The following is a 24,934-nucleotide window of genomic DNA, read 5'->3' as shown; positions in this document are numbered from 1 at the left end:
GGAAGTCAGTTGTTCATTTCCTGTGACCCGAACAGGCTAAGGATCCCGGCCTGCATAAAGCACTGTTATGCTGCCGAGCCCAATAAGGGCACATCAGGTGAAAGCCACAGTGACATCAGTCATTCACTTGAACAAATGGATAACAGTGGGCTCTGGCAGAAAAAGACCTGTAATGAAATGATACCCACTCTCCTAGGTCTAACTTCTTCATCTCCTCCACTGACACTCCCAGTCTCCATTAACTTGGATGCACTCAGAAATAGATATTGAAGTGATTTCTAAACGTGAAGTCACCCAGAAGCCCTGCAACACAATCAAATGTCATAAAAGAAAACTTCTTCTCCTGGGAGACTCGATCATCAGAGGAATCATTTTGGGAGCACTTTTTGATGGTGACACAATAGTAAAATGCATTCCAGGTGTTACGCCCGTCGCTCGCAGACAGCTGCGACCTCTCATGCTCATCTCTTTTTTTTTTTTTTTCCCTGCATCGTCAATCCTAGGAAGAATGGCAGCCTCCGCCAGCCAACGCTGATCTCCCTGATGTGCCCGGGACGGTGTGGGTGCTGCCGACCGCCATCTTGTTTCCAGAATCACCTAAGATGTGCGTACGTGCGCAAGGGCCTCCTTTGTACACATCATGGAGGGAACCTCGGGGTGTCCCCTCCGGATGACGTCAACTCGCTGCTGTACTTAAGCTGACCAGTCCGTTGCTCCTACAAGTTAGCAAGGAGTTCCCTCGTTGCTGAATCCGCTCCATTCTTGAACTTCAGTTCCAGATTCTCTCCTGGCGTGAGGAGGCTCTAGGTACCTGCTCCTCGGTGGCCCTTCCGTGCTCATGGCTATCCGCTTCTCGGAGGGCCTTCCTGCCTTGGACTTCTATCTTTTCCGCTTCTCGGGACACTCTCCTGGAACTACCTCTTGTGAGTACATTCTACAGACTTCAATGATACCAAGCTTACTGAAGCTTCTCTATGGTGTACCGTGTGCTCCGGGCCACTACCGTCCCTTCTTCAGTAGAAGTTGTTCCTGCATACCGCGTGTCACTGGGTAGTGCCGTTCCAGCTACGAGATCCACTTCCAGGTTCCTGCTCCTCTGACTACCTCACTAGCACCATCTTCAGTACAGACATCCTCGGCGTACCCCGCTCCATGGGCCACTACCGGATCTGCATTGCTGAGGTAATCTCTATTCATTTACAGGGACTTCCTGGTGTACCCCGCTCCGTGGGCCACTACCGGATCTGCATTGCTGAGGTAATCTCTATTCATTTACAGGGACTTCCTGGCGTACCCCGCTCCGTGGGCCACTACCGGATCTGCACTTCTGAGGTACCTCTACTCGTCTGAAGGGACTTCCTGGTGTACCCCGCTCTGCGGGCCACTACCGGACCTCTACATCAGTGATATCACCCTGGGTATACCCCATTGCTCAGACCTGTATTTATTTGCATCTCCCGTTCAGCAGGCTCTGCCTTCCTTCCTTCATGATAAAGTCTCTGCTTAACAGCTGTGTCCTGCGCTACTGAGACCGCGCCTGCCGATGGTGAGGCCCACAGGGCTCCTCCCTGTGGGCGGAGACACCTCTCACCTCGGCCCAGGGTTCACATCCTTACAGAAACATAACACCAGGATCCTCATGTAGTAGGAATGTGAACCAGATAGTCCAAGTCATTGAAGAAGAAAGTAAAAACTTTGATATCAGTGTTATCATCCATCTGGGGACCAATGACCTCAATAGTCTGGATTGCTATGTTTCGTTTCAAATAAAACTATATATTACAAAAAAAAAAGAAATGGTATCCATGAAGTACAAAGATTTCCAAAATCTAGGCAAGATGATAAGACACACTGCAAAGACTGTTGCCTTTTTGGAAGTATTACCTGCTCATGGAAAGGGAAATGAGAAGCTATGCCATATTTATTTTATTTATTTATTTATAAGGTTTTATACACCGACATTCGTGAGAAACATCACGCCGGTTTACAATTAACTATTAAAGCTGGAAAATTACAATGAACAGGGTGGGGGGAGAGGGGGAAGGCTGGAAAGAGAAGGAGGGAGAGGCAGAGGGAAAATAGAGAGCTAGCGAAGGAAACATGGTGTATAGAAAATGGTTTTGGATTCATTGGAGGCTGGGGTCATGTATGGAGCAGTAAAAGGCTCTATGGAAAGGGTGGCCTAAATTTGTCTGTAGCAGGAAGGAGGCTGCTGAGTGACAAATTCAGATCATATATTTTCAGAAATTTAAACTAAAGAATGGGGGTGGCAGGAGATGGCCAATGAAATTTACATGCTGCCCCCTAGCGATATAGTAAACAAAACACAACTACTAGAGAGACAACAATTCAAATCAATATTTTATTCAGTTGAAATCCCCACATGTATCCCTACATAGACATTTAAAACTAAGCTAGCGCATACACACATTCATACCCCATATTAAAAAAAAAATGCCAACATGAAGTTTGAGATGTTTGATAGAGATTATCAAATGTTTTTTTGAATATAAATACACTTATTATCGTAATTATTGAATAATGCAAAATAAGAGCCTTATAAATTATCACGTACAAGATTAATAACATATACCGTTTCTCTCAATTACATATGTGATGATCATTGGTCATCGTATTCTATATAATGTATCCACGTTCATTTATTCAGGATCATATGTTCACTCAGTGAACATACGATGACCAATGATCATCACATATGTAATTGAGAGAAACGGTATATGTTATTAATCTTGTACTCGGTAATTTATAAGGCTCTTATTTTGCATTATTCAATAATTACGATAATAAGTGTATTTATATTCAAAAAAACATTTGATAATCTCTATCTAACATCTCAAACTTCATGTTGGCATTTTTTTTAATATGGGGTATGAATGTGTGTATGCGCTAGCTTAGTTTTAAATGTCTATGTAGGGATACATGTGGGGATTTCAACTGAATAAAATATTGATTTGAATTGTTGTCTCTCTAGTAGTTGTGTTTTGTTATAGATTACCCTTTGTGTTGTAATCCCTAGCGATATAGGACATGGGAGGAGAAAATAAAATCAATCAGCTCAAAAAAGGAGAAAAGATGCCTAGGAACTGCAACAAATCAAGGGAGAATAATTGGAAGGCTATGACTACAGATGCTCGTAGTATAAGAACATAAGAAAATGCCATACTGGGTCAGACCAAGGGTCCATCAAGCCCAGCATCCTGTTTCCAACAGTGGCCAATCCAGGCCATAAGAACCTGGCAAGTACCCAAAAACTAAGTCTATTCCATGTAACCATTGCTAATGGCAGTGGCTATTCTCTAAGTGAACTTAATAGCAGGTAATGGACTTCTCCTCCAAGAACTTATCCAATCCTTTTTTAAACACAGCTATACTAACTGCACTAACCACATTATCTGGCAACAAATTCCAGAGTTTAATTGTGCGTTGAGTATTTTAGCCTTTCTTCAGGACGGTTTAGCCAAGGGACTGTCTTGTAGTTCGTTACGTGTACAGGTGGCTGCCCTTGGTTTTTACGGGGTACGGTGGAAGGGAGGTCGTTGGCATCTCATCCTGATATTGTCCGTTTCCTGAAGGGGCAAGGCATTTACGTTCACTGCTGCTTGCTCCTTGTCCTTCCTGGAACCTAAATGTGGTGCTCAAGCCTTGTGTGCACCCCCGTTTGAACCTCTGAAGGGGGCGACTCTGAAGGATCTCACTTTGAAGGTCATATTTTTGGTGGCAATCACTTCAGCTAGGCGTGTTTCTGAACTATAAATCGGCCCTACATCACTACAGGATCTCAACCCTCAAAACCAAACGAGACTTCTATGCTTCTAAAATTCACGACTACATGTACAACCCCAAGGCCCTTTTCACATACGTGGCTGACCTCACTAAGCCCAGCCAGACGCCCATCCCTGACAATGTAGCCTCTACCCGAAGTGAAGAAATTGCTCAATACTTCCATAACAAAATTGCCAACATTCTCCTCAGATTCCATCCCCCATCACCTTCTACCCCCTCCTTCACTTTCCCTCAATTAGATCCTATCACCTCCTCGTTTGAATCTCTAGAGCCTACCTCAGCCGAGGAAATTGAAACTGTTCTCAAAAAACTCAAACCTGCCTGTCACCCATCAGACACCATCCCCAAAAAAGCCCTCCTTTCCATCCCTAACACCATTTCCAAACCCATTGCCGACATTATCAACTCATCCCTCACATCAGGTTCCGTCCCTGATGCCCTTAAACTGGCAGTTGTCAAGCCTCTCCTTAAAAAAACCCTCTCTTGATCCTAAAGACCCTTCCAACTTCCGCCCCATCTCGAACCTTCCCCTCATCTCTAAGATTATGGAATGTATAGTGAACTCACAACTCACTGAGTATCTTGAAAACAATAATATACTGCACCCGACCCAGTTTGGTTTCCGCAAACACCTTAATACCGAAACCCTCCTAGTCACTCTCTCTGATCATGTCATCAGAGGCATGGACCAGGGCAACTGTTTTCTGCTCGCCCTACTTGATATATCTACTGCCTTTGACACCATCAATCATAACCACCTTCTCTCACGACTTTCAGAAATAGGCATCTCAGGCGCAGCCCTCCTATGGTTCAAATCGTACTTATTCAACAGGAAATTTGCTGTTAAAATAGGTAATGCTAAATCCTCACTCCACTCCCTGTCTCAAGGTGTCCCGCAAGGCTCCTCCTTATCCTCTACCTTATTCAATATCTATCTCACCCCCCTTTATCATTTCCTAACGAACCTCGGCCTTAAATTTTTCCTTTATGCCGATGATGTTCAAATTGTCATCCCCGTTCACACCTCCCTTTCGGATGCCCTAGCCTTCTGGAACACCTGCCTTTCCTCCATAAACCTCTTCCTCACCAATATGCACCTTGCATTAAACTCCTCCAAAACGGAACTCCTTCTCATATCCCAACATCAACCCCCCAACCCCTCAATTTCCAATGACCCAGCCTTCAAAGCCCTCTCGGCCCAACAAAGTGTGAGAGATTTGGGAGTCATTCTAGATCAACAGCTAAACCTCAAAAAATACATTAGTTCGATCCTGAAAGAAGGCTTTTTTAAGCTTAATGTTCTAAAAAAGCTTAGACCCCTCCTACATTATCACGATTTCCGGACTGTTATCCAGGCCACCCTTTCCACCAAGTTTGATTACTGCAACTCTCTCTTGCTTGGCCTTCCTTATTCCACTATCAAACCATTACAAATGTTCCAAAATGCAGTTGCCAGGGTCATCACAAACACTCGGAAGTCAGACCACATTACCCCTGTACTCAAAGACCTACATTGGCTCCCCATCACATCACGCATCATCTTCAAAACTCTCTCAATCATTCACAAATCTATCTACTGTCATAACTCCAACTGGCTAGATGAACCCTTCCATTTTACTCACTCTGACAGACCCACTAGAGCCGTCTATAGAGGAACCCTCACAGTACCTTCCTTAAAAAAAGCCCACCTCTCCTCCACCAGGGACTGCACAATCTCAATTGCAGGCCCCAGGCAATGGAATTCCCTACCTACCCTGCTCAGACTTGAACCATGCTATGCTAAATTCAGAAAAAAACTAAAGACTTGGCTATTTCGACAAGCCTATCCTGATTAGAGTCTCCCTTCGACCCCCCTCACTAGAGCCTCTCTTTGACCCCCCCTTCAACTAGAGCCTTCCCTTGTCCCCCCTCACTAGAGCCTCCCTTTGACCCCCCTCTCTTCCTCTACTCAACTTGATGGCCTTTTGGATCTCAAATCCTCCTTTTACCATAAATCATGTCCGACATGTTAGTTAATGTTCTTTTTTGTCATAGCTCTTGTAAATACTTCAATTTTGTACCTTGTATATATTTTACCTTATTGCCCTCTTGTTACTTCTCCTAATATCTTATTAGGAGTTACGCTGTACTTCCTCCTGCTCTATTTTTCTCTTGTGTAATCTGCACGTTTTATGCTCCCCTCCCCCCTCCCTGTTCATTGTACTTTGTTTCCAAACTGTCTGTTATATTGTAAACCGGCGTGATGTTTGCACACTAATGCCGGTGTATAAAAGTTTAAAATAAATAAATAAATAAACTTCAGTCATTGTCCTGTAGGGAACCCTGCTTGCGCATTTCTGAGTCTGGAGTTAGTCTCCGGACGGTTCCTTCCTTTCTACCCAAAGTAGTTTCTTCCTTTCATCTGAACCAGTTGGTGGAGCTTCCAACATTTTCTCATATAGACAGATCGGATACCCTTTCCAGGGATTTGAGGAAGCTGGATGTGTGTAGGGCCCTCTTACGCTACCTGGAAGTCACTAATGGTTTTTGGGTTTCGGATCACCTCTTCATTCTTTGGAAGGGTCCTAAGAAGGGTAATATGGCATCCAAGATCACCATCTCGCAGTGGTTGAAGGAAGCCATAAATTCTGCGTACCTTTTAGCTGGTCGACACTTGCCTTTGGAACTGAAGGCGCACTCTACTCGCTCCCAGGCGGCTTCCTGGGCGGAGTGTCAGCAGATCTCCCCACTAGAGATCTGTAGAGCAGCAACTTGGAAATTGTTGCACACGTTCGCACGTCATTATCGTCTGGATGTCCAGGGAGGGCGATTTCGGAGCAGGCGTGTTGAGAGCGGGCCTCTCCGTTTCCCACCCCAAGTAGTTGAGCTCTGGTACATCCCAGGAGTCTGGACTGATCCGGTACGTACAGGGAAAAGAAAATTAGGTCTTACCTTCGATAATTTTCGTTCCTGTAGTACCAAGGATCAGTCCAGAGTCCCTCCCACTGCTGCATTAAGTTCGGAGAGTCCACTGTTCCTAAATCTGCTCTAAATTTGTTGGCTCTGAGTAGCTCCTTATATCTGTTTCTTACCGTTTGTCTGGGTCAGGTCATTGTTGGAGGGGAGTGATCCGAGGGTTCCCTGGTTGATCTTCATGTATATAGTTAGTTTACAGTTGGGGATCATTCTGCTTTGACATTGCGTAATACAGGCTGTGGGTGGCACCCTGGTATGTATGTCTTCCCAAAATCCCGTGCTCTCATCTACAAAAAAAGTTCTAAATGAACCATTCTATTTTTATCAATTATAATAAAATATATATAGAAGAACGAGGCTAGTTTCATATTACTGGTGCATGCCTCCACGGCCTTGCATCCTTCTTATGATATAATCATCAACTTGCCTCCTTCCTCCTTTTGTTCTTTTAATTTGTTTTATAAATAATTTTAATGTGATATTAATCAAAAAAATTTTTTTTAAAAAACAATTGTAATCTCCACTGTGCATAAAACAGGATAATCTAACTTGTATTTTTTTTATATTAAGTACTTCAATTACGTTATCCCTTTGCTTGTGGAAGATTATGTCTCAATCTCCGTTTTGTCTATACGCCTTTCCTTTAAATTCCCCAAAAGGGTTTTGTGAACGCCATGATCTTATATGTTAGACTGCCAATATCCAAATAAAAACTGTTAGAGACTTATCTCCCGACACAGCTGCGTTTCGTTCTTTCTTCGTCAGGGGAGTATGTCCGTTCCTGTTGTCTATTCCATGGTTGATCCAAAATTCATAGCTTATTTGTTCCGGCTGTCCGTCTCTCTCTCTGGCGCATAAGCTCCGAGTGGCGGCGTTCTTTAGCGCTTCAACTGTGCTTTAAAAACTAGTCAGCAGATCTCACCTCGACCAATGGGGTTGGATGCGTGTAACGTACTGCGTCATCCTCGCAAACGATTACTGATTGGTGGTCTCAAAATTAAAGAGCCGCTTGTCCCAAATAAACATATGTAAGTGCCCCTTCCTTTTCAGATTAAACTCGCCCACTCTACTTCTTCGTTTAATCCTCGTGGTACCACTGTATTCAACCGAAAGATCCATTGTTGTTCAATGTAGTTCAATTTCCTCCTTTCGTCTCCGCCTGTGTTATTACTGTCAACTTTGTCAATGACTGTCCATCTTAATTGATCAAAAACATGATCGTGTTCAATACAATGCTGCACCATAGGTGCTTCCACTGTTTTTGTGTTTAATTTCGATCTATGCTCGATCAATCGAGTTCTTATAACTCTTGATGTCCTGCCTATATAGTTTTTAGGACAAGGACACTGAATCAAATAGATCACATTTTTTGATGTACAATCAGTGTCACTTTTTCTCATTATACAGTATCCTGTAACGGGATCCTTCCATTCATTGCCCTCAATGGTGGTTTTGCACATGTCACATCGTTGACATGCCATGTGATTTCCTCTTGTAGTTTTCTCTTCAGTTTCTCTAACAATATCTGCGTGAACCACCATGTCTTTTATGTTAGATCCCCTCGTTGTAGCTATTAGTGGAAATTCTTCAAAAACCTCGTGTACTGATAAAATAGGCCAATGTCTTCTTATGGAAGCTGTAATGGATGCCGTTGCTGTACTTTGAGGAATAATACAGGTTAGTCTACCTTGTTCCTTCTTGTTTCGATATTGGAGCAATTGATTACGGTCAGCATATTTTGCTCTTTTGTATGCTCTATTTATGATTTTTTTAGGATATCCTCTATCCTTAAATTTGTTCTTCAAGTGTTCTGCTTGTCTCTCAAATTCTTCAGAGGTGGAACAGATTCTTTTATATCTAAAGAATTGGCTTGCTGGTAATCCTTGCTTCAAAGACAAGGAATGATGACTGTGATATTTCAGTAGTGTGTTTCTCTCAGTCTTTTTGTGATGTACAGTTGTCTCCAATGTTTGTCCTTTTCTTTCTATTAATACATCTAAGTAGGAAATTTTTTGTAGACTGCTCTCCGATGTGAACTTTAAATTCACATCCACTGTGTTTATCCACAGTAGAAATTTATCCAATTCTTTTTTAGTTGACATCCAAATCAAAAAGACGTCATCGATGTATCGACGCCAGTATTTAATCTTGGACCACCATTGGGATTTATAAACATGCAGTTCCTCGAATTGGGTTACGTAAATATTTGCAACTGAAGGTGCTAGCGATGACCCCATAGCAATTCCATGGGATTGGTGATAAAACTTGTCACCAAATCTGAAATAGTTGTTGGTCAATACTAATTCCAAAAGTTGTTGTAAAAATGTAGGGGTATACGCTGCTTCCTTTCTTTAGCCAACTGTGACATGACAACTTGTATGGCTTCTTGTTGCGGGATTTGCATATATAAGGATTGGATATCCATGGTAATCAACCAACATTCTCCATGTGTAATCTGAACTTTTGCGATTTCCTTCAAAAACTGAATTGTGTCTTTCAAATATGATTTTGCTCCAATCACTATTGATTGTAAGATCTTATCAAGTAGGATTGCCGGTGGCTCCAACACTGTATTTCGAAGTGAGACAATTGGTCTTATCGGAGGAGGCATAATTTCTTTATGTACCTTTGGCACAGAATATATCAATGGAATTTTTGGATGTTTATTTTGTAAGAATCGCTTCTCTTTAAGTGTTAAAATGGCACTTCTTCTGTAAGATCTTGGATGGACTCTATCAGTGTTTGGGTGGGATCCCTGTCCAAAATGTGATAATATTTCTGATCTTCTAAATGTTGTAACATTGTAGTTCTGTAAGTGGAAATGTCCTGTACCACAATCGCACCTCCCTTATCGGCCGGTTTGATTACTAATTGTCGTTCGTTAGATAATTTTTGAAGGGCTGTCCTCAACTCCTTGGTGAGGTTATGGTGTCTAGGTGTTTCTTTCTTCTCCATAATTTCAAGATCTCTCAGGATCATATGTTTAAACGTGATGATATGTGGGTCTATGGGGCCCTGAGGCACCCAACATGACAATTAGTAATCAAACCGGCTGATAAGGGAGGTGCGATTGTGGTACAGGACATTTCCACTTACAGAACTACAATGTTACAACATTTAGAAGATCAGAAATATTATCACATTTTGGACAGGGATCCCACCCAAACACTGATAGAGTCCATCCAAGATCTTACAGAAGAAGTGCCATTTTTAACACTTAAAGAGAAGCGATTCTTACAAAATAAACATCCAAAAATTCCATTGATATATTCTGTGCCAAAGGTACATAAAGAAATTATGCCTCCTCCGATAAGACCAATTGTCTCACTTCGAAATACAGTGTTGGAGCCACCGGCAATCCTACTTGATAAGATCTTACAATCAATAGTGATTGGAGCAAAATCATATTTGAAAGACACAATTCAGTTTTTGAAGGAAATCGCAAAAGTTCAGATTACACATGGAGAATGTTGGTTGATTACCATGGATATCCAATCCTTATATATGCAAATCCCGCAACAAGAAGCCATACAAGTTGTCATGTCACAGTTGGCTAAAGAAAGGAAGCAGCGTATACCCCTACATTTTTTACAACAACTTTTGGAATTAGTATTGACCAACAACTATTTCAGATTTGGTGACAAGTTTTATCACCAATCCCATGGAATTGCTATGGGGTCATCGCTAGCACCTTCAGTTGCAAATATTTACGTAACCCAATTCGAGGAACTGCATGTTTATAAATCCCAATGGTGGTCCAAGATTAAATACTGGCGTCGATACATCGATGATGTCTTTTTGATTTGGATGTCAACTAAAAAAGAATTGGATAAATTTCTACTGTGGATAAACACAGTGGATGTGAATTTAAAGTTCACATCGGAGAGCAGTCTACAAAAAATTTCCTACTTAGATGTATTAATAGAAAGAAAAGGACAAACATTGGAGACAACTGTACATCACAAAAAGACTGAGAGAAACACACTACTGAAATATCACAGTCATCATTCCTTGTCTTTGAAGCAAGGATTACCAGCAAGCCAATTCTTTAGATATAAAAGAATCTGTTCCACCTCTGAAGAATTTGAGAGACAAGCAGAACACTTGAAGAACAAATTTAAGGATAGAGGATATCCTAAAAAAATCATAAATAGAGCATACAAAAGAGCAAAATATGCTGACCGTAATCAATTGCTCCAATATCGAAACAAGAAGGAACAAGGTAGACTAACCTGTATTATTCCTCAAAGTACAGCAACGGCATCCATTACAGCTTCCATAAGAAGACATTGGCCTATTTTATCAGTACACGAGGTTTTTGAAGAATTTCCACTAATAGCTACAACGAGGGGATCTAACATAAAAGACATGGTGGTTCACGCAGATATTGTTAGAGAAACTGAAGAGAAAACTACAAGAGGAAATCACATGGCATGTCAACGATGTGACATGTGCAAAACCACCATTGAGAGCAATGAATGGAAGGATCCCGTTACAGGATACTGTATAATGAGAAAAAGTGACACTGATTGTACATCAAAAAATGTGATCTATTTGATTCAGTGTCCTTGTCCTAAAAACTATATAGGCAGGACATCAAGAGTTATAAGAACTCGATTGATCGAGCATAGATCGAAATTAAACACAAAAACAGTGGAAGCACCTATGGTGCAGCATTGTATTGAACACGATCATGTTTTTGATCAATTAAGATGGACAGTCATTGACAAAGTTGACAGTTATAACACAGGCGGAGACGAAAGGAGGAAATTGAACTACATTGAACAACAATGGATCTTTCGGTTGAATACAGTGGTACCACGAGGATTAAACGAAGAAGTAGAGTGGGCGAGTTTAATCTGAAAAGGAAGGGGCACTTACATATGTTTATTTGGGACAAGCGGCTCTTTAATTTTGAGACCACCAATCAGTAATCGTTTGCGAGGATGACGCAGTACGTTACACGCATCCAACCCCATTGGTCGAGGTGAGATCTGCTGACTAGTTTTTAAAGCACAGTTGAAGCGCTAAAAAACGCCGCCACTCGGAGCTTATGCGCCAGAGAGAGAGACGGACAGCCGGAACAAATAAGCTATGAATTTTGGATCAACCATGGAATAGACAACAGGAACGGACATACTCCCCTGACGAAGAAAGAACGAAACGCAGCTGTGTCGGGAGATAAGTCTCTAACAGTTTTTATTTGGATATTGGCAGTCTAACATATAAGATCATGGCGTTCACAAAACCCTTTTGGGGAATTTAAAGGAAAGGCATATAGACAAAACGGAGATTGAGACATAATCTTCCACAAGCAAAGGGATAACGTAATTGAAGTACTTAATATAAAAAAAATACAAGTTAGATTATCCTGTTTTATGCACAGTGGAGATTACAATTGTTTTTAAAAAAAAATTTTTTTGATTAATATCACATTAAAATTATTTATAAAACAAATTAAAAGAACAAAAGGAGGAAGGAGGCAAGTTGATGATTATATCATAAGAAGGATGCAAGGCCGTGGAGGCATGCACCAGTAATATGAAACTAGCCTCGTTCTTCTATATATATTTTATTATAATTGATAAAAATAGAATGGTTCATTTAGAACTTTTTTTGTAGATGAGAGCACGGGATTTTGGGAAGACATACATTTATATTTCTCATCACATGCGGAGAAGGATACGGACCCTGGTATGTATGTCAGAGCCTGTCAAATCTTGCTCTGTCTCCACCTGCTGGTGCGGAGGCAAAACCCAGGAATCTGGACTGATCCTTGGTACTACAGGAATGAAAATTATCGAAGGTAAGAACCTAATTTTCTTTTTGAAACACGTGGCTCTATATCTAGGTCCCATGTGGCTCAAATAGCTTACGCTAACTGCACAGGTCTCAGACTTGTAGGAAGAAAAGAGGCCGAAGCAGCAGTGACCAGGTTACAAGTGCTAGACAGAAGATGGAGGTGAGGGGAATTAAATAAATGGTCAGCCAGAGATCAAAGCTCCAGGGAAGAACCAGAGACTTGGGTCACTAATGAACGCACTTTAGCATGAACACCCTATGTTCATAGATAACAATGCCATTGCCCAAAACAGTAAAATAATTCCTGACCCTTAGCTGTGGGGGAGTGAGGGATAAAGCCTGGGATAAGCACAGAGGATCCTTAGCTGTGAGGGAGTGAGAGGTAAAGCCTGGGATAAGCACAGAGGATCCTTAGCTGTGAGGGAGTGAGAAGTAAAGCCTGGGATAAGCACAGAGGATCCTTAGCTGTGAGGGAGTGAGAGGTAAAGCCTGGGATAAGCACAGAGGATCCTTAGCTGTGAGGGAGTGAGGGGTAAAGCCTGGGATAAGCACAGAGGATCCTTAGCTGTGGGGGAGTGAGGGGTAAAGCCTGGGATAAGCACAGAGGATCCTTAGCTGTGAGGGAGTGAGGGGTAAAGCCTGGGATAAGCACAGAGGATCCTTAGCTGTGGGAGGAGTGAGAGGTAAAGCCTGGGATAAGCACAGAGGATCCTTAGCTGTGAGGGAGTGAGGGGTAAAGCCTGGGATAAGCACAGAGGATCCTTAGCTGTGAGGCAGTGAGGGGTAAAGCCTGGGATAAGCACAGAGGATCCTTAGCTGTGAGGAGTGAGAGGTAAAGCCTGGGATAAGCACAGAGGATCCTTAGCTGTGAGGGAATGTGGGGTAAAGCCTGGGATAAGCACAGAGGATCCTTAGCTGTGGGAGGAGTGAGAGGTAAAGTCTGGGATAAGCACAGAGGATCCTTAGCTGTGAGGGAGTGAGGGGTAAAGCCTGGGATAAGCACATAGGATCCTTAGCTGTGAGGGAGTGAGAGGTAAAGCCTGGGATAAGCACAGAGGATCCTTAGCTGTGAGGCAGTGAGGGGTAAAGCCTGGGATAAGCACAGAGGATCCTTAGCTGTGAGGGAGTGAGGGGTAAAGCCTGGGATAAGCACAGAGGATCCTTAGCTGTGAGGGAGTGAGGGATAAAGCCTGGGATAAGCACAGAGGATCCTTAGCTGTGAGGGAGTGAGAGGTAAAGCCTGGGATAAGCACAGAGGATCCTTAGCTGTGAGGGAGTGAGGGGTAAAGCCTGGGATAAGCACAGAGGATCCTTAGCTGTGGGGGAGTGAGGGGTAAAGCCTGGGATAAGCACAGAGGATCCTTAGCTGTGAGGGAGTGAGGGGTAAAGCCTGGGATAAGCACAGAGGATCCTTAGCTGTGGGGGAGTGAGGGGTAAAGCCTGGGATAAGCACAGAGGATCCTTAGCTGTGAGGGAGTGAGGGGTAAAGCCTGGGATAAGCACAGAGGATCCTTAGCTGTGGGGGAGTGAGAGGTGTAAAGCCTGGGATAAGCACAGAGGATCCTTAGCTGTGAGGGGTAAAGCCTGGGATAAGCACAGAGGATCCTTAGCTGTGGGGGAGTGAGGGGTAAAGCCTGGGATAAGCACAGAGGATCCTTAGCTGTGGGAGAGTGAGGGGTAAAGCCTTTTGAAAATCCAAGTATACTATATCTACCGGTTCACCTTTATCCACATGTTTATTAACTCCTTCAAAAAAGTGAAGCAGATTTGTGAGGCAAGACTTGCCTTGGGTAAAGCCATGCTGACTTTGTTCCATTAAACCATGTCTTTCTATATGTTCTGTGATTTTGATGTTTAGAATACTTTCCACTATTTTTCCTGGCACTGAAGTCAGGCTAACTGGTCTGTAGTTTCCCGGATCGCCCCTGGAGCCCTTTTTAAATATTGGGGTTACATTTGCTATCCTCCAGTCTTCAGGTACAATGGATGATTTTAATGATAGGTTACACATTTTTACTAATAGGTCTGAAATTTCATTTTTTAGTTCCTTCAGAACTCTGGGGTGTATACCATCCGGTCCAGGTGATTTACTACTCTTCAGTTTGTCAATCAGGTCTACCACATCTTCTAGGTTCACCGTGATTTGGTTCAGTCCATCTGAATCATTGCCCATGAAAACCTTCTCCATTACGGGTACCTCCCCAACATCCTCTTCAGTAAACACCGAAGCAAAGAAATCATTTAATCTTTCCACGATGGCCTTATCTTCTCTAAGTGCCCCTTTAACCCCTAGATCATCTAACGGTCCAACTGATTCTCTCACAGGCTTTCTGCTTCAGATATATTTTAAAAGGTTTTTACTGTAAGTTTTTGCCTCTACGGCCAACTTTTTTTCAAATTCTTATCAATGTCTTTCATTTAACTTGCCAACGTTTATGCATTATTCTATTTTCTTCTGTTGGATCCTTCTTCCAATTTTTGAATGAAGATCTTTTGGCTAAAATAGCTTCTTTCATCTCCCCCTTAACCATGCTAGTGATCGTTTTGCCTTCTTTCCACCCTTCTTAATGTGTAGAATACATCTGGACTGTGCTTCTAGGATGGTATTTTTCAACAATGACCAAACCTGGGATAAGCACAGAGGATCCTTAGCTGTGGGGGAGTGAGGGGTAAAGCCTGGGATAAGCACAGAGGATCCTTAGCTGTGGGGGAGTGAGGGGTAAAACCTGGGATAAGCACAGAGGATCCTTAGCTGTGAGGGAGTGAGGGGTAAAGCCTGGGATAAGCACAGAGGATCCTTAGCTGTGAGGGAGTGAGGGGTAAAGCCTGGGATAAGCACAGAAGATCCTTAGCTGTGAGGGAGTGAGAGGTAAAGCCTGGGATAAGCACAGAGGATCCTTAGCTGTGGGGGAGTGAGGGGTAAAGCCTGGGATAAGCACAGAGGATCCTTAGCTGTGAGGGAGTGAGGGGTAAAGCCTGGGATAAGCACAGAGGATCCTTAGCTGTGAGGGAGTGAGGAGTAAAGCCTGGGATAAGCACAGAGGATCCTTAGCTGTGAGGGAAGTGAGAGGTAAAGCCTGGGATAAGCACAGAGGATCCTTAGCTGTGGGGGAGTGAGGGGTAAAGCCTGGGATAAGCACAGAGGATCCTTAGCTGTGGGGGAGTGAGGGGTAAAGCCTGGGATAAGCACAGAGGATCCTTAGCTGTGGGGGAGTGAGGGGTAAAGCCTGGGATAAGCACAGAGGATCCTTAGCTGTGAGGGAGTGAGGGGTAAAGCCTGGGATAAGCACAGAGGATCCTTAGCTGTGAGGGAGTGAGAGGTAAAGCCTGGGATAAGCACAGAGGATCCTTAGCTGTGGGGGAGTGAGAGGTAAAGCCTGGGATAAGCACAGAGGATCCTTAGCTGTGAGGGAGTGAGGGGTAAAGCCTGGGATAAGCACAGAGGATCCTTAGCTGTGGGGGAGTGAGGGGTAAAGCCTGGGATAAGCACAGAGGATCCTTAGCTGTGAGGGAGTGAGGGGTAAAGCCTGGGATAAGCACAGAGGATCCTTAGCTGTGGGGGAGTGAGGGGTAAAGCCTGGGATAAGCACAGAGGATCCTTAGCTGTGAGGGAGTGAGGGGTAAAGCCTGGGATAAGCACAGAGGATCCTTAGCTGTGGGGGAGGGAGGGGTAAAGCCTGGGATAAGCACAGAGGATCCTTAGCTGTGAGGGAGTGAGGGGTAAAGCCTGGGATAAGCACAGAGGATCCTTAGCTGTGAGGGAGTGAGAGGTAAAGCCTGGGATAAGCACAGAGGATCCTTAGCTGTGGGGGAGTGAGAGGTAAAGCCTGGGATAAGCACAGAGGATCCTTAGCTGTGAGGGAGTGAGGGGTAAAGCCTGGGATAAGCACAGAGGATCCTTAGCTGTGGGGGAGTGAGGGGTAAAGCCTGGGATAAGTACAGAGGATCCTTAGCTGTGAGGGAGTGAGGGGTAAAGCCTGGGATAAGCACAGAGGATCCTTAGCTGTGGGGGAGTGAGGGGTAAAGCCTGGGATAAGCACAGAGGATCCTTAGCTGTGAGGGAGTGAGGGGTAAAGCCTGGGATAAGCACAGAGGATCCTTAGCTGTGAGGGAGTGAGGGGTAAAGCCTGGGATAAGCACAGAGGATCCTTAGCTGTGGGGGAGTGAGGGGTAAAGCCTGGGATAAGCACAGAGGATCCTTAGCTGTGAGGGAGTGAGGGGTAAAGCCTGGGATAAGCACAGAGGATCCTTAGCTGTGGGGGAGTGAGGGGTAAAGCCTGGGATAAGCACAGAGGATCCTTAGCTGTGAGGGAGTGAGGGGTAAAGCCTGGGATAAGCACAGAGGATCCTTAGCTGTGAGGGGTAAAGCCTGGGATAAGCACAGAGGATCCTTAGCTGTGGGGGAGTGAGGGGTAAAGCCTGGGATAAGCACAGAGGATCCTTAGCTGTGAGGGAGTGAGGGGTAAAGCCTGGGATAAGCACAGAGGATCCTTAGCTGTGGGGGAGTGAGGGGTAAAGCCTGGGATAAGCACAGAGGATCCTTAGCTGTGAGGGAGTGAGAGGTAAAGCCTGGGATAAGCACAGAGGATCCTTAGCTGTGAGGTAGTGAGGGGTAAAGCCTGGGATAAGCACAGAGGATCCTTAGCTGTGGGGGAGTGAGGGGTAAAGCCTGGGATAAGCACAGAGGATCCTTAGCTGTGAGGGAGTGAGGGGTAAAGCCTGGGATAAGCACAGAGGATCCTTAGCTGTGAGGGAGTGAGAGGTAAAGCCTGGGATAAGCACAGAGGATCCTTAGCTGTGAGGGAGTGAGGGGTAAAGCCTGGGATAAGCACAGAGGATCCTTAGCTGTGAGGGAGTGAGGGGTAAAGCCTGGGATGAGCACAGAGGATCCTTAGCTGTGAGGGAGTGAGGGGTAAAGCTTGGGATGAGCACACAGGATCCTTAGCTGTGAGGGAGTGAGAGGTAAAACCTGGGATAAGCACAGAGGATCCTTAGCTGTGAGGGAGTGAGGGGTAAAGCCTGGGATAAGCACAGAGGATCCTTAGCTGTGGGGGAGTGAGGGGTAAAGCCTGGGATAAGCACAGGGGATCCTTAGCTGTGGGGGAGTGAGAGGTAAAGCCTGGGATAAGCACAGAGGATCCTTAGCTGTGGGGGAGTGAGAGGTAAAGCCTGGGATAAGCACAGGGGATCCTTAGCTGTGGGGGAGTGAGAGGTAAAGCCTGGGATAAGCACAGAGGATCCTTAGCTGTGGGAGAGTGTGAGGTAAAGCCTGGGGTAATTATTAGAATAATTACTGTTTGGATGTCTAAACTCTGAAATCGGTGACTCTCCGTGGTATTTTGTCTATAATAGGCAGACTAGATATCTTTGTGGTCTTTGTCTGCCATCATGTTTCATGATCTTGCCTCCAGAGCTTGTCCCTAATGTTCCCAGTGGAGCTCTCTGATGTGAAAATCTGACTCAGCAAGGGGAATGTGTTGATAGCTTGAGTTGATTTTGATTTAAATAACTTGCATGTTGTACTTTCCTGTTTCCCCAGGAATCAAGATGACTATCAACTTGTGAGAAAACTAGGCCGTGGCAAATATAGCGAAGTGTTTGAAGCCATTAACATTACAAACAATGAGAAGGTGGTGGTGAAGATCCTGAAGGTGAGTGCAGGGAGAGGCCTGCCCCGGGTTTCATATGTAAATGATGTATCTACGGAGGAGATGACACCAGCAGCTGCAAGCATCTCTCAGCTGTCAATGTGCACCTAAGGGGCAGCGCTCGGCCATTGCACCAGCCGTGTATATTTACGTTGTGGATACTCATGGGGATGCTGTGGCTGCAGCGTTCATAGCTCCCATGCTCTGTATGTTTATCAAGTGCACACTCCTGCTGTGTGTATGTAGAATGTGCACATGATCAACTTTAGAATAAATTCTCCTTTTGTGGTTGTTTATAATGTGCTTGCTTAGTGTTTGCTTAGGTCAGTCCCAACGAGTGGGTTATGCACCTCTACCAGCAGATGGAGACAGAGCAAAAGCTGACGTCACGGCCATATAGTCCCGCCCCGACATCAGCCCGCCATTCTCTGTCTCCAGCAGATGGTGGTCATGCATTTCCCTTCGGGGGGGGCGTGCCTGTGAGTTAATAAAAAGGAAGAAAGGAAGAAGAAGGAATAAAAAGGAAATATGGGAAGACAAGTATACCACGTGCCTCCCTGAGGTGATGCCGTTTGGTCTCTCCCTTAGTAGAGTGCCCTCAGTCCGGTAGCCTTCACTGCTGTGGTCCAGAAAGGGAATGGTGAATAAAACTGAAAATGTCATAATGCCTCTGTATCGCTCCATGGTGAGACCGCACCTTGAATACTGTGTACAATTCTGGTCGCCGCATCTCAAAAAAGATATAATTGTGATGGAGAAGGTACAGAGAAGGGCAACCAAAATGATAAAGGAGATGGGACAACTCCCCTATGAGGAAAGGCTGAAGAGGTTAGGACTTTTCAGCTTGGAGAAGAGACGACTGAGGGGGGATATGATAGAGGTGTTTAAAATCATGAGAGGTCTAGAACGAGTAGATGTGACTCGGTTATTTACTCTTTCGGATAGTAGAAAGACTAGGGGGCACTCCATGAAGTTAGCATGGGGCACATTTAAAACTAATCGGAGAAAGTTCTTTTTTACTCAACGCACATTCCCTGTACGTACCTGGATCAGTCCAGACCGTGGGTTATGTCCCCAATCCAGCAGATGGAGTCAGCACAAGCTTTGAGGGGGCGTATCCATATATACTACTACCCCCTCTGCAGGAGTTCAGTATCTTCTGACTCCAGCAGATGCGAGTAGGGGAATCAGGCTTCCCCTCCTTTTCCTTCTTTCTCACTTCTTTTGCTTGATTATGTTGCTGCCTTTTTCTCATGGATCAAGTTTGTATCAAGTTTAAAAAAAAAAAAAAAAGAAAGTAAAGCAGGGTCCTTTCACCTTTTGGGGAGTGGCTTATCTCTCCTGTCTCTTTTCTGCAGCCGTGCTGTTTATTTCTCTTTGCAGCAGGGATAAGTTGGTTTTATTCCTCTGTAGCTTTTCTTCACAGCACAGCTCCCGGTGCCCGCGAAAGCCGGTGGTGCCGGCCTCTTCGTTTTACACTCCCTCACCCGCGGCCATTTTGCAGCTCCTCGTGGGCTGCTGCCGCGCTTGGGAAAGACTTCTGGGGCGGGTTGTGTGGCCGGGAAGGCCCCCCCGCGGCACCCCCCTGTAATTGCGGACAGCGGGCAGTGCGGGCCGCCCGGGCCCCCCCGCAGCGGCGCTTTCGTGCGCGTGGCCCCCCCCCCCCCCCCCCCGAGGCTTTTGCTCTTTTTTTGCCGCCGTTTTTCATCTCTCCCCCGGCGATCCCGATGCTGCGGCTGTTGCGCTGTGCGGCCTGCGGCGACCCGGGGTCCTGGATTTCCCGGGAGGGCATCTGTGCACAATGCCTTCCCGGGGGGGAAGGTACCTCACAGTCCCTTACTGAATTTTCTTTTTTGCCCGGGCGGCGCGGGCCGGCCACTCCGCCATTTTTGGCGGGAACGGGGGCCAGCTTACATTCTGAGCGCCCGGAGGCGCAGGACACGAGGGAGAACGTCTCTCGGGAAGACCCTACAAGCGGGGGCGCCCCCCCGATTCTGGTGCAGGAGCCAAGCACCCAGGGCCAGGGAGCAGGAACCACGCCGCCCCCGAAGCGCACCCGAGCAGGCCGGGGTTCTCTCCGGAGTTTATCCTGCTCATGCATACCGCTTATCTACAGGGGCTGGACACATCTGTGGGACCCACCCCCCCTAAGATCCCACGGATGTCGCCCTCGGCGCCGGCCCCCCCCCGACCCTTCGGGGGGGGGGGCCCGTCCTCCTACTCGGGTCCGTTCGGCGCCAGCGGCAGTGGGGGCGGTGCCCAACCCAGTGGGACAGGGACCTGACCTCCCGGACGGGGGACAAGGGGACGGCACGCAAGAAGGGGATGATCCGCATACCCTACGCCTCTTCCAGAGGGAAGAACTGGACGACCTCATCCCGCAGATCATTCAGGAATTAGATTTGGACCCTCCACCGGACCCGCCTGCTCCAGTGGTTCCCGCTGTCGTCACCTCCTCAAAGAAGGGAGATCCAGTCCTGGCGGCGCTTCGGCCGAGGGCTCGGGCTTTTCCTATCCATGACTCGTTTTTACAACTTCTCACCAGGGAATGGGACACCCCGGAGGCCTCCCTGAAGAGCAGCCGGGTGATGGAAAAGCTGTACCCGCTCCCTGAAGATTTTCTGGACCTCATCAAGGTCCCAAAGGTGGACTCCGCAGTGTCGGCGGTCACGAAGAGGACGACTATCCCAGTAACGGGAGGTGCGGCATTGCGAGACACACAGGATCGTAAGTTGGAGGTTTTTCCTTAAGCGGGTCTTCGAGGTCTCCGCGCTTGGCATGCGGGCGGTGATGTGCAGTTCGGTTGCCCAGCGGGCTAGTCTCCTTTGGGTACAACTCCTCACGTCTCAGAATCTGCCGGCCGATGAGGCTGCCCAGGCGGATCGGCTGGAGGCCGCGGTGGCGTATGGGGCGGACGCCTCGTACGATCTTTTTCGGGTCCTCGCAAGATCCATGGTATCAGTAGTGGCGGCACGCCGACTACTATGGCTACGCAACTAGGCGGCAGATACGTCCTCGAAGTCCAGTCTGGGCTCTCTCCCCTTCAGGGGCAAGTTCCTCTTCGGCGAGGATTTGGATCAGATCATCAAGTCCCTGGGGGAGAACGCTGTTCATCGGCTGCCGGAGGATAGGTTTCGTCCATCCAGAGCGTTTTCTTCTTCTCGGACCAGAGCCAGAGCGCAGCGGCGCTACAGGGGATACAGACAGGCGGGCTCCCGGCCATTCGCCCCCAGGTCTCAGCCCTGGTCGCGCTCCTTTCGCGGGCGTCGGCCCGCACGCACTACTCCCGGACCCGGGAACCCCTCTAACAAGTCTTCACAATGATGCCAGTCTCGCCCACTCCTCTGTCCCCAGGATTGGGGGCCGGCTAACGTTTTTCTACGTGGAGTGGGCGCGGATCACCTCGGACCAGTGGGTCCTGGATACCATAAAACACGGCTACGCATTGGAATTTGTCCGCCCTCCGCAGGGAAGGTTCATCTTTTCTCCCTGTGGCTCGGACCTCAAAAGAAGGGCGGTGCAGCTGACTCTGGACAGACTCCGGGAGATAGGCGCTATTGCGCCCGTGCCCTTCGGAGAGGTGGGCTCGGGCCACTATTCCATCTATTTCGTCCTGCCAAAGAAGGACGGTTCCTTCCGGCCTATACTGGACCTCAAGGAAGTCAACAAATCCCTTCGAGTCGTTCGGTTCCGCTTGGAAACGCTCTGATCAGTGATTGCGGCGGTACATCGGGGGGAGTTTCTCGCCTCCCTGGACTTAACGGAGGCCTACCTGCACATTCCCATCCGCCCGGACCACCACCGTTTCCTTCGTTTCAAAATCCTGGACCAGCGTTTTCAGTTCACGGCTCTCCCGTTCGGATTGGCGACGGCGCCGCGCACCTTCACCAAGATCATGATAGTCGTGGCTGCAGCCCTCCGGAAGGAAGGCATCCTGGTTCATCCTTATCTGGACGATTGGCTCATCCGGGCGAAGTCATTCGATCATGGACGCTCAGCGGTGACTCGAGTAGTACGGTTTCTACATTCCCTGGGATGGGTAGTGAACTTCTCCAAGAGCTCCCTCACTCCCTCGCAACGCTTGGATTTCTTGGGGGCGACCTTCGACACCCATACTGGGCAAAGTTTTTCTGCGCCAGGACAAGGCTCAATCCTTGCGGGGTCACACACGACTGTTCTCTGCATTACCAGAGCCCACCTCCTGGGACTACCTACAACTCCTGGGAGTGATGGGGTCCACCATCGACCTTGTACCTTGGGCTTTCGCGCACCTCAGGACCTTACAGTGGGAGCTCCTCTCCCGGTGGAAACCAGTATCACAGGACTACCAGATGATTCTCCCGCTCCCGCAGAATGCCAGGGACAGTCTGGGCTGGTGGTTGGATCCGCCGAACCTGCCCCGGGGCGTGTCCCTCGATCTGCCAAATTGGGTGGTGGTGACTACTGATGCCAGTCTAGCAGGCTGGGGTGCAGTATGCAATCGAAGCGCCACGCAGGGGACGTGGTCCGCGGTGGAGGCGAAGTGGTCAATCAACCATCTGGAAACCAGGGCAGTCCGGCTAGCTCTGCGACATTTCCTCCCGCTTCTTCGGAACCGGGAAGTCAGAATTCTATCGGACAACGCTACCACCGTGGCCTACATCAACCGACAAGGAGGCACGCACAGCCCGCAGGTAGCGCTCGAGGCGGTGCTACTGATGCAATGGGCGGAGCGTCATCTCGTCCGGCTAGCGGCCTCGCACATCGCCGGGGTGGACAACGTCCAGGCAGACTTCCTCAGTCGTCAACTGCTGGACCCAGGAGAGTGGTCTCTCTCCGACAAAGCGATGCAACTTATCGTCCATCGGTGGGGGGCCCCCCACCTGGATTTGATGGCGTCCGCTCTCAATGCCAAGGCTCCACGCTTCTTCAGTCGCCGGAGAGAGCGCAGCGCCGAGGGAGTGGATGCCCTGGTCCTTCCGTGGCCCCCACATCTTCTGCTCTACGCTTTTCCACCATGGCCTCTGGTGGGCAGGATGCTCCGCAGAATAGAAAGCCATCAGGGGACCGTGGTCTTCGTCGCTCCGGAATGGCCCAGGCGACCCTGGTTTGCAGACCTTCTACAGCTGGTGATCGACGGGCCAATCAGGCTGGGGCACCTCCCCCAGCTCCTACATCAGGGCCCGGTATTTTTCGAGCAGGCAGAACTCTTCTGTCTTGCGGCCTGGCGTTTGAGAGGCGCCGCCTCCGGCGTCGGGGCTACCCGGAGGCGGTAGTATCCACGCTATTGCGGGCACGAAAAACATCGACGTCGGCGGCCTATGTTCGGGTCTGGAAGGTGTTCGAGCTGTGGTGTACCAGCCAGGCCACGAGACCCGCTAAGGCTTCTGTACCTCAGATCCTTCAGTTTCTACAGGCGGGAGTGGAAAAAAGGCTCGCCTATAATTCACTACGGGTTCAGGTGGCCGCCCTTGGTTCGCTGTTGAGCGATGGGGGCTCTCTTCTACAGCATCCTGACATTGCTCGTTTTCTCAAGGGTGTCAAGCATATCCGTCCTCCGTTACGGGACTCTTGTCCCTCCTGGAGTCTTAACCTTGTGCTTCACTCCCTGTCGGGACCACCGTTCGAGCCGCTGCGCAGCGCGACGATAAAGGATCTCACTCTCAAGACTTTCTTGTGGCCATCTGTTCTGCTCGACGCATCTCGGAGCTGCAGGCTCTGTCGTGTAGAGAGCCTTATCTCCGTTTTTCCGACTCTGGAGTTTCGCTTCGCACCGTTCCCTCCTTCCTGCCGAAGGTGGTTTCTGCATTCCATGTGAACCAGACGGTGGGGCTGCCGTCCTTCTCCTCCTCAGAGCCGAAGACGCTCCGTCTCTTGGATGTCAAGCGCACTCTGCGCCTCTATCTGGAGGCTACAAATGAGTTCCGGACCTCTGACCATCTCTTCGTACTCTGGGCCGGTCCTAAGAAGGGGTCTCAGGCCTCGAAGACTACCATTGCCAGATGACTGAAGGCCGGCATTGCTGCTTCCTACATTGGGGCGGGACGGACTCCCCCACCCGGAATCGTAGCGCATTCTACACGTTCTCAGGCGGCTTCCTGGGCGGAGGTTCGCTCGGTATCCTCGCAGGAAATTTGTAGGGCAGCCACCTGGAAATCGTTACACACGTTCTCGAGGCACTATCGTCTGCACCTCGCCTCTTCGGTCTCTGGACACTTTGGCGAGCAGGTTCTCCGAGCAGGCCTCGCAGGACCCCACCCGGTTTAGGGAAGCTTGGGTACATCCCACTGTCTGGACTGATCCAGGTACGTACAGGGAAAAGAAAATTATTACTTACCTGCTAATTTTCGTTCCTGTAGTACCATGGATCAGTCCAGACGCCCACCGCGTTTTGGGTTCTTGATCCTGCTCAGCTCTGCGCTGTTTCCTGTTCACAGTGCTCTGTGTCTTCACAGTAGTTTCCTTTTTGCTGTTTTTCACAACTCCCTACAAGTTGGTAGGATGTTTGCAGTTACTTGTTGCGGTTACAATTGTTTTAATTATCTGTTTCCACAAACTTGATCCTTCGGGGGTTTCTACTCGGGCTTTGATATACTCGATACTGAACTCCTGCAGAGGGGGTAGTAGGATATATGGATACGCCCCCTCAAAGCTTGTGCTGACTCCATCTGCTGGATTGGGGACATAACCCACTGTCTGGACTGATCCATGGTACTACAGGAACGAAAATTAGCAGGTAAGTAATA

The 24,934-nt window shown here is 47.5% G+C and overlaps 1 protein-coding gene across 2 annotated transcripts in view; it reads left to right on the top strand.

The window, feature by feature from the left end:
* LOC115085822 (casein kinase II subunit alpha-like) overlaps window positions 1-24,934 on the top strand; it is a 134,933-nt gene that overhangs the window by 5,414 nt on the left and 104,585 nt on the right. For both annotated transcript variants that reach the window (XM_029592290.1, XM_029592289.1), the window contains exon 2: window positions 18,101-18,212. In XM_029592290.1, the coding sequence (XP_029448150.1) occupies window positions 18,101-18,212 (112 nt within the window). The remainder of the gene's footprint in view (window positions 1-18,100; window positions 18,213-24,934) is intronic.

This window comes from Rhinatrema bivittatum, chromosome 2 (genome assembly GCF_901001135.1).
Source record: "Rhinatrema bivittatum chromosome 2, aRhiBiv1.1, whole genome shotgun sequence".
NCBI lineage: Eukaryota > Metazoa > Chordata > Amphibia > Gymnophiona > Rhinatrematidae > Rhinatrema > Rhinatrema bivittatum.
Note: the sequence above shows the minus strand (reverse complement) of the source record. Positions and strands in the feature narration are given on the sequence as shown.